The sequence below is a fragment of the Physeter macrocephalus genome, chromosome 7 (assembly GCF_002837175.3).
Source record: "Physeter macrocephalus isolate SW-GA chromosome 7, ASM283717v5, whole genome shotgun sequence".
Lineage (NCBI taxonomy): Eukaryota > Metazoa > Chordata > Mammalia > Artiodactyla > Physeteridae > Physeter > Physeter macrocephalus.
Genome location: NC_041220.1, coordinates 38,570,314 through 38,581,086, shown reverse-complemented (window position 1 = coordinate 38,581,086; position 10,773 = coordinate 38,570,314). Strand labels below are relative to the sequence as shown.

Genomic DNA, 10,773 nt, shown 5'->3' with positions numbered 1-10,773 from the left:
TCTTCTTCTGGGACCCCTATAATTTGAATGTTGGTGCGTTTAATGTTGTCCCAGAGGTCTCTGAGACTGTCCTCAATTCTTTTCATTCTTTTTTCTTTATTTTGCTCCCTGACAGTTATTACCACCATTTTATCTTCTAGCTCACTTGTCTGTTCTTCTGCCTGTTATTCTGCTATTGATTCCTTCTACAGTATTTTTAACTTCAGTTATTGTGTTGTTCATCACTGTTTGTTTGCTCTTTAGTTCTTCTAGGTCCTTGTTAAATGTTTCTTGTATTTTCTCCATTCTGTTTCCAAGATTTTGGATCATCTTTACTATCATTACTCTGATTTGTTTTTCAGGTAGACTGCCTATTTCCTCTTCATTTGTTTGGTTTGGTGGGTTTTCACCTTGCTCCTTCATCTGTAACATATTTTTTTATCCTTTTTTTTTTTTGATTGGTGGTGCTGTATTCCTGTCTTACTTGTTGTTTGGCCTGAGACATCCAGCGCTGGAGTTTACAGGCAGTTGGATAGAGCCGGGTCTTGGTGCTGAGATGAGGACCTCTGGAAGGCCTCACTCTGACTGATATTCCACGGGGGCTGAGGTTCTCTGTTAGTCCAGCGATTTGGACTCGCAGCTCCCACCACAGGAGCTTGGGCACGACCTCTGGCCTGATGACCAAGATCCCACAAGCTTCGTAGCACATTAAAAAAAAAAAAAAAAATAGGGCTTCCCTGGTGGCGCAGTGGTTGAGAGTCCACCTGCCAATGCAGGGGACATGGGTTTGTGCCCCGGTCCGGGAAGATCCCACATGCCGCAGAGTGGCTGGGGCCGTGAGCCATGGCCGCTGAGCCCGTACCTCCGGAGCCTGCGCTCCGCAACGGGAGAGGCCACAACAGTGAGAGGCCCGCATACCACAAAAAGAAAAAATAAAAATAAAGAAAGAAAGAAAGAAAAAAAAAGGAGCAGTACAATATCAAAGAATAAAAAACAAAATAAAATTAGAAAGATAAAAAATGTATCAGGAAAAATAAAAGCATAATCGAAACAACCAGTTGCTAGGGGTTCATCCTGTCCCCTTAGGTGTCCATGGTACCCCACCGGTGCCTGGTAGGTGCCCTAGTTGTGAGGAGACATGAATTCCAAATGCTCCTAGTATGCCATCTTGACCACGCCCACCTCTGTAATACATTTCTGAAAGTAGGCTATATATATAATTTTATTCTTCCAGAGTTACATACATGAGTTGTGGTAGTCAGGTTTTGTTTTGTTTTGTTTCTCCTTTATATGTAACTTTTCTGTCTGGAAGCTTTCCTCTATCCTTGAAATTCAGAAATTTTATTCACTTATGTCTAGAGATGTACATTTTTCATTAATTCTCTCTGGCAGTTGGTAAACTTTCTCAAATTGCAGATCCAGCCTATCTTTACTCCAGGGAAGTTTTAACTAGTAGTTTCTTCAACTGTTTTCATTCCTCCATCTGTTTCTTTTTTCTGGAAATCCTGTTATTTGCATGTTTTATCTGCTGTCTTCATGTTATTTCCACTGCATATTTTTTTCTTCATCGTTTCCATCTTTTTTTATATTTCTGTTCTGATGAATTTCTTCAATGTCAATACCAGCTACTAATTCAGCTCTCAACAGAAAGTATCTTTACTTTCAGTTCATGTACTGACTTTTTAAACTGAAAAATTATGCTTTAGCAACTAGAAAGCCTTCTATGATATAACTAGATCTCTGACAGTACTCATATTTCCTTCATTGTTAAAACTGTTATCCATCTACTACAACGGTTCTAGCACACCAGAAGCTGCCTACTGTTGCTAGGCATAATTCTTGATTTTCCTCTCCTGGGTTGCTGGAGCCCCTGCTCAGGGACACTTTTATTTCTCTTTGCCTACTCTGACTCTAGGCATATTCCACTCCAAGACAAGCATTAAGCACCAAGAAGTATAGCAGTCTCTCTTCACATGGGCCTACAAAATACTAACTGACAAGATGTGAGGTTCTGGTTGAAGCAATTAGAAAAAGCTTCATTCCTACAGGTTCTCTTCAGGTACAAGTGCAGAAGCCTCAAGTATAGGAAGAGAAATAAAAAGCCACTCCAGTTCCACAAAGGTGAGAGGTCCCATGAATCTTCACCAGCAAATATCTTTTTGAAAACCATAGTTTTAATCCTCATGTGAGCCTCTCCGTGGGTTCCTTAGCTCCCAGCTTACTTATCCTAGTTACTGCTTTGTTTAGGTGTGAACTGGAAAAAACGGGAGAAGTTGTCAGGGATGCCATCTACCTAGCAGTTACATTTTATAGAATTCTCCACCCTAGCTTCTTAGCTTATCAGCTCCCTACTATAGAGCAATGAGTGAGAGGATTACAGGCTTCATAAATGGACAATAAAGAAACTCAGTGGCCTGTGATGATTTACCATGAAATTCATGAAAACTAAATACAAGTTTTACTTTCTCTGACAATTAATCCAAATATTTTCCCCCTGCTGGAGAAAAAATTGTTATATTTAGAAATAAAGGCTTTATAATATGAAAATATTAAGAGAAAAGTAATCTTACCTAATTTGTGATGCACCCTGTTCTCTGGTGTTGAGTTAGACCTTTTTACTCTTGAATCATCTGCAAATTGCAGAAGCAATATCATGAGCAATGTCCGCTAATTTCATGTTGAGTTAAAGTGTGTTACTCGGTCAACTTCAGAATAAATATTTTAAAATAATATTCAACCTGAAAATACATTTTTTTCTTAGAAAATAAGTTCTTTACTTGGATGCATACTCTTTTTTTTTTAATAACGTCTTTACTGGAGTATAAGTGCTTTACAATGTTGTTAGTTTCTGGTATATAACAAAGTGAATCAGCTATATGCATACATATATCCCCACATACCCTCCCTCTTGTGTCTGCCTCCCACCCTCCTAATCCCACCCATCTAGGTGGTCACAAAGCACTGAGCTGATCTCCCTGTGCTATGCAGCTGCTTCCCACTAGCTATCTATTTTACATTTTGTAGTGTATAGATGTCAATGTTACTCTCTCACTTCATCCCAGCTTACCCTTCTCCCTCCCCATGTCCTCAAGTCCATTCTCTACGTCTGTGTCTTTATTCCTGTCCTGCCCCTAGGTTTATCAGAACCATTTTTTTTTAAGATTCCATGTATATATGTTAGCATACAGTATTTATTTCTCTCTTTCTGACTTACTTCACTCTGTATGACGGACTCTAGGTCCATCCACCTCACTATGAATAACTGGAGCCTGTGCTCCGCAACGGGAGAGGCCACAACAGTGAGAGGCCCGCATACCACAAAAAGAAAAAATAAAAATAAAGAAAGAAAGAAAGAAAAAAAAAGGAGCAGTACAATATCAAAGAATAAAAAACAAAATAAAATTAGAAAGATAAAAAATGTATCAGGAAAAATAAAAGCATAATCGAAACAACCAGTTGCTAGGGGTTCATCCTGTCCCCTTAGGTGTCCATGGTACCCCACCGGTGCCTGGTAGGTGCCCTAGTTGTGAGGAGACATGAATTCCAAATGCTCCTAGTATGCCATCTTGACCACGCCCACCTCTGTAATACATTTCTGAAAGTAGGCTATATATATAATTTTATTCTTCCAGAGTTACATACATGAGTTGTGGTAGTCAGGTTTTGTTTTGTTTTGTTTCTCCTTTATATGTAACTTTTCTGTCTGGAAGCTTTCCTCTATCCTTGAAATTCAGAAATTTTATTCACTTATGTCTAGAGATGTACATTTTTCATTAATTCTCTCTGGCAGTTGGTAAACTTTCTCAAATTGCAGATCCAGCCTATCTTTACTCCAGGGAAGTTTTAACTAGTAGTTTCTTCAACTGTTTTCATTCCTCCATCTGTTTCTTTTTTCTGGAAATCCTGTTATTTGCATGTTTTATCTGCTGTCTTCATGTTATTTCCACTGCATATTTTTTTCTTCATCGTTTCCATCTTTTTTTATATTTCTGTTCTGATGAATTTCTTCAATGTCAATACCAGCTACTAATTCAGCTCTCAACAGAAAGTATCTTTACTTTCAGTTCATGTACTGACTTTTTAAACTGAAAAATTATGCTTTAGCAACTAGAAAGCCTTCTATGATATAACTAGATCTCTGACAGTACTCATATTTCCTTCATTGTTAAAACTGTTATCCATCTACTACAACGGTTCTAGCACACCAGAAGCTGCCTACTGTTGCTAGGCATAATTCTTGATTTTCCTCTCCTGGGTTGCTGGAGCCCCTGCTCAGGGACACTTTTATTTCTCTTTGCCTACTCTGACTCTAGGCATATTCCACTCCAAGACAAGCATTAAGCACCAAGAAGTATAGCAGTCTCTCTTCACATGGGCCTACAAAATACTAACTGACAAGATGTGAGGTTCTGGTTGAAGCAATTAGAAAAAGCTTCATTCCTACAGGTTCTCTTCAGGTACAAGTGCAGAAGCCTCAAGTATAGGAAGAGAAATAAAAAGCCACTCCAGTTCCACAAAGGTGAGAGGTCCCATGAATCTTCACCAGCAAATATCTTTTTGAAAACCATAGTTTTAATCCTCATGTGAGCCTCTCCGTGGGTTCCTTAGCTCCCAGCTTACTTATCCTAGTTACTGCTTTGTTTAGGTGTGAACTGGAAAAAACGGGAGAAGTTGTCAGGGATGCCATCTACCTAGCAGTTACATTTTATAGAATTCTCCACCCTAGCTTCTTAGCTTATCAGCTCCCTACTATAGAGCAATGAGTGAGAGGATTACAGGCTTCATAAATGGACAATAAAGAAACTCAGTGGCCTGTGATGATTTACCATGAAATTCATGAAAACTAAATACAAGTTTTACTTTCTCTGACAATTAATCCAAATATTTTCCCCCTGCTGGAGAAAAAATTGTTATATTTAGAAATAAAGGCTTTATAATATGAAAATATTAAGAGAAAAGTAATCTTACCTAATTTGTGATGCACCTTGTTCTCTGGTGTTGAGTTAGACCTTTTTACTCTTGAATCATCTGCAAATTGCAGAAGCAATATCATGAGCAATGTCCGCTAATTTCATGTTGAGTTAAAGTGTGTTACTCGGTCAACTTCAGAATAAATATTTTAAAATAATATTCAACCTGAAAATACATTTTTTTCTTAGAAAATAAGTTCTTTACTTGGATGCATACTCTTTTTTTTTTAATAACGTCTTTACTGGAGTATAAGTGCTTTACAATGTTGTTAGTTTCTGGTATATAACAAAGTGAATCAGCTATATGCATACATATATCCCCACATACCCTCCCTCTTGTGTCTGCCTCCCACCCTCCTAATCCCACCCATCTAGGTGGTCACAAAGCACTGAGCTGATCTCCCTGTGCTATGCAGCTGCTTCCCACTAGCTATCTATTTTACATTTTGTAGTGTATAGATGTCAATGTTACTCTCTCACTTCATCCCAGCTTACCCTTCTCCCTCCCCATGTCCTCAAGTCCATTCTCTACGTCTGTGTCTTTATTCCTGTCCTGCCCCTAGGTTTATCAGAACCATTTTTTTTTAAGATTCCATGTATATATGTTAGCATACAGTATTTATTTCTCTCTTTCTGACTTACTTCACTCTGTATGACGGACTCTAGGTCCATCCACCTCACTATGAATAACTCAATTTCGTTTCTTTTTATGGCTGAGTAATATTCTATTGTATACATGTGCCACATCTTCTTTATCCATTCATCTGTCAACCTGACATTTTATTACTCCCTTTGCTTTTCACTGCTGAGAAATGAAGACTAGTGAAAAACAGTATAATATGTCTCTAGATTTTGCTACAGTGAATATGTCTTAAGACGATAACAGTTACAAGTAACAAAAAACAAAGAGGTTTTCTATTGCTTGTGGACTTTAAGTGAAATAAGCCACTGGGTGGATAAAAATGCAAGGTGTGATAATGAATAATTACTGTGTTAATAAAGTAATCTATGATTCTTAAAGTTGTAAATAGTGAAACCGTACTGAATTTACTTAGCAGTGTGACAATTAGGTCAAGAGTTCTCAACTTTAGTGTGATAAATAACATCTAAACATAGCAACCATCAATTCTTTCCCTTCCTATGCACAAACGCTGTTCTTTAACAAGAGGCAAAGTTTAATCGCCTTCTCCTTTAATCACCACTGGCCTTAGTGAGTTGCTTTGACTAATGGAATGCGCAGAAATGACATTCTGGGACTCTAAAAGCTAATTCCTCAGAAGACATGCAGGTGCCACCTGGATCTCTTGGAACTTCAGTCTGAGGAAAGACAGCCATCATTATGAATACTGATTACCCCAAGACTGCCACGCTGTGAGGAAACCCAAGATAACCAAGTGGAAAGGCCACGTGGAGGAAAAGAGATGCTTGGCCAGCCCCCAATTATTTCAGCCACCCTGGCAGGGTACCAAATATATGAGTAGATAAGTCACCGTGGATTTCCAGTCCAGCTGATATTTCAAATGACTCCAGCCCCAGCGGCTTGCATCTAACTACAAATGCATAAGACAGCCAAAATGAGAATTGCCCAGCTAATAAGCTAAGTCAACCCACAGAACCATAAGAGATAAACTGACTGTTGTATTAAGCCACTAAGTTAGGGATGGTAAGTTATGCACAAAATGAAACTAGAACACTTAATATCCATTAACCATCTTAGATTTCTGATACAATTTTGTGTGTAATATACATTTCCTGAAAAGCAGGTCTAAGTTTTCATTACATTCTCAGCTAAAGAGTAGAAGGTTTCTTTTTGGGGATCATGAAAGTGTTCTAAAATTTACTGTGGTGATAATTATAAACTACTGAATTATATACTATAAATGGGTTAATTGTATGGTATGTGAAGTACATCCCAATAAAGCTATAGCAAAAAAAAAAAAATACAATTTCCCTTGTACTTTCCACTATAACAAGTAGAGGGCTAGTCGTTCTTGGAAATTTTCCTATAGCATTGGACTCTGGAGGCAACTCTTGGAGCCAAGAGAAGGAACAAAGCAAATGAGTAAATATACTGAGGATAATAGGAGCCAGGCTTCTCACTATCCTTGAGAAAGGGTTTATTAAAATGGAAAAGGGAAAGTTGAACATGTTGGACTGGAGCTGGAGGTACCGATGTGAACTCATGGTTTCTAAATACAGACACACCTCAGAGATATTGAGAGTTTGGTTCCAGACCACTGCAATAAAACAAATTTGGCAATAAAGCGAGTAACATGAATATTTTTGTTTCCCAATACATATAAAAGTTATGTTTACACTATAATGTAGTCTATTAAGTGTGCAAAAGCATTATGCCTAAAAATCAATGTATCTTAAATACTTTATTGCTAAAAAATGCTACATATCATCTGTGCCTTCTGCAAGTCATAATTTTTTCTTACAACAGTAACAAAGATCACTGATCACAGATTACCATAATATAATAATAATGAAATATTGTGTGAATTACCAAAATGTGACATAGAGATACTAAGTGAGCAAATGCCATTGGAAAATGGTGCCAACTGACTTGTTTGATCAGGGCTGCCTGCCACAAAACTTCAATTTGTAAAAAAATGCAAAATCTGTGACACACATTAAAGCAAAGAGCAATAAAGCAAGGGATGCCTGAATAAATACAGAAAGAAAATACAGATGCTTGTATATGTACAGTGCACATATATATGTATGTGTGTGTTTATCTATTTCCTATCTCAGTCCACTGAGAGAACCTAAAAGCAGTGATATCCCAGTAACAATGAGTACACCAAGCACCCGAATCTAAGTTTCTAAATGTCATCCCTCCACTAGGTTCCTTTGAAGAAATAACTGATTCCAGAGTAGAGGCAGGGGAAGGAGCCTGGAACATCTTCTGCCAAAAAATAAGACAGTATTCAAAAAATGACAGAAACATGACAAAAGGTCTCAGGAACCAGTTGAAAGGATGTCTCCTCCAAGCCAAATCTGGCACAATTTGAGTACCAGAATAAATGATAAAGATTATAACCCGCTGAATAAAATAGGAACCCAGTAGTAGTCCATAATAATATAAATAAATAATGAATAAATAAATGGGGAAGGAGTAAGTAAAACTATTTCTTATAGAATGCCAACTAATTAATAGAGAAGAAATTAGGGAAACAGAAAATAGTAATTTGGTACCACCATTAGTGGATTCAGGTGGGAATATTCAAAAGATGCTAATATTGGTGCAGAGGTTTGCAAAGGAACAAGTTACTAAAATAGGATATCATTCCACAAAATACTTATCAATTACCCAAGAGAAAAACCCTGAGTGGAGAAACCTGGCAGACAATAACTTGAACAGGTGATGAAGATTAAAATCATGAACAGAGGGGCTTCCCTGGTGACGCAGTGGTTAAGAATCCACCTGCCAATGCAGGAGACACCGGTTCGAGCCCTGGTCTGGGAAGATCCAATATACCGCGGGGCAACTAAGCCCGTGTGCCACAACTACTGAAGCCCGCACACCTAGAGCCCGTGCTCTGCAAGAGAAGGCACCACAATGAGAAGCCTGCATACCACAATGAAGAGTAGCTTCCACTCGCTGTAACTAGAGAAAGCTAGCACGCAGCAATGAAGACCCAACACAGCCAAAAATAAATAAATAAAATAAATAAATTTATTTGAAAATTAAATAAATAAATAAATAAAATCACTAGTAGAAGATGAGTCAGTACTGTGTGCCTCCTAATGTGATGCACAAAGAACACAGCATCATTTCTGCAGTATTTCTGTCAAATATGCATGGCTCACATCTGATCATGAGGAAATATTAGAGACACCCAGGTTGAAGGTCATTCTAAAGAATGAAAAGCTTGTACTCTTTAAAAAAGTGTCAAGGTCAGGAAAGTTAGAAGAAGGCTAAAGAACTATTCCTTATTGAAGGAAACTGAAGGGACTTGAGACCCAAACACAGTCCATGATCCTAGACTGGATCCTGAACCAGAGAGAAAAAGGAACACTGATGGAACTGCTGGTGAAATCTGCATGGAGTCGGTGAAGGAAGACTAGTGTTATATTAATGCTGATTTACTGATGTGGATGGATGAAGAGTGATTATGTTCTTGTCTTGCATCATGTCTGCATATACTCACACATAATAATATGTATGTGACTTGCACTCGAACAGCCCAAAAAAAAGACTAATAAACATGTATAAACATTTATGTAGAGATGGCAGGGAGGGAAATGAAACAAATATTGTAAAACGTTGGCAATTATGGAAACTGGATGAAGGGGATATGGTATTTGAGTAAATTTAAAATTATTTCCCAGAAGAGTATAAAACAAAACAAAGCAAAACACAGAGACAACTCCAGAATTTCAAAGACTAGCAAAGCCTAATAAGCATGAAAATGGAAGAAACAGGTTATTTACAAAGGAAAAAAGAAGTAAGGCTGGCTTACAATATCTACTCATAAGCATTAGCTATCATGAGATAAAAGAGCAATAGCCAAATACTTTAAAGGACAAAAAGACTGTGACTCAAAAGACTTTTATTATTTGACTAGTTGATCACTGTGATAAAAAAGAAAGTTCCTGAGTCCTTGCTAGCATATGTGAGACTATCTACCAACTTTACAAAGAAGTAACAAAGCATATCTGTTAAACATTTATTAAAGGAAAAAAATACTGACAGAGCAAGTCAAATATAAAAATTCAATCATGCTGTTTGAAGCACTCTGCTTTAGTTTGGTAAAAAAAAAAGGTTAAGTAAAAGGAAGAAAAGAAATATAAGAAACAAAAACAAACCAAAAGAAAGCAGGGAGTCACAATGTTAATATTAGACAAAAAAAGACTACCAAGTAAAAGCATTGTAACGTGATCAAGAAGGTAAATTTGACCAAAACAGGTACATTCCATATGCAAACTTACATGCTCAGTAAGAGCGCTGAAATGTACATAGTAAAGACTGCAGGAAATAGGAGAGACAGACCACTGCAAAGCAAACACTTTACTTCAACTCTGGCAGTCCTTAACAGACCTCACAAATGATAAGGATACAAAGGATAAGAATAATATGAAACACAGAATGTACAAATCTAAGATCCTGTTCTTTTCCCCCAAATCTGCCCTTCTCTAGTAGTCTCCAAATCAAGAAATGACAATGCCATTCTTCCAGGTGCTCAGGCCAAAAACTTTAAAGTCCATTATCCTTGACACCTCACTTTCTTTTACACCTTACATCCCATCCATCAGGAAATCATGTTGACTCTACCATCAAAACCACCTAAAATCCTACTACTGCTCTCCACCTTCCGCTGCTAACCCCCTAGTCCAAGCTACCACCTCACAAAGGGATTACTAATGTCTTGCCAACTGGTCTCCCTGCTTCCAACCTTACACCTGCCCCCTTCAAACTTATCACTCCACCCCTAATGTGTACTCTACAGCAGCCGCAATGATTCTGTTTAAAGGTTAGTCATGTCTCTCCTCTGCTCAAAATTCTCCAATGGCTTCCCGTCTCTCTCAGTAAAGCCCGAAATCCTTACAGTAGCCTTTAGCATCCTATATGATCTTTCATTCTTGTTAGCTCTGTGACATATCTCCTACTACCCTTTCCCTCTCTTCCTTAACTCCAGCCTTCCCAGCCTCCTTGGTGTTACTTGATCAAAACCTTTGCCCTTATCTTCCCTCTGCATGAGGCACTATTTCCCCATACAGCTGCATGATTTGATTTCTCACCTTTCTCATATCTTTACTCTAATTATCACTTCTTCAGTAAGACCTTTTCTGCCCATCTACCTAAAAATGTAACTCC

The 10,773-nt window shown here is 37.9% G+C and overlaps 1 protein-coding gene across 5 annotated transcripts in view; it reads right to left on the bottom strand.

Annotated features, from left to right (window-relative positions):
- Positions 1 to 10,773, bottom strand: part of CENPC (centromere protein C) — a 93,762-nt gene that overhangs the window by 17,925 nt on the left and 65,064 nt on the right. For 3 of the 5 annotated variants that reach the window (XM_007108001.4, XM_007108003.4, XM_007108004.4), the window contains one exon: positions 4,948 to 5,007. The exons of 1 other annotated variant lie outside the window; for it this stretch is intronic. In XM_007108001.4, the coding sequence (XP_007108063.2) occupies positions 4,948 to 5,007 (60 nt within the window). Of the gene's footprint in view, positions 1 to 2,549; positions 2,610 to 4,947; positions 5,008 to 10,773 lie in introns of all 5 variants that reach the window. One more of the 5 variants, XM_055085947.1, reaches the window with a different exon arrangement.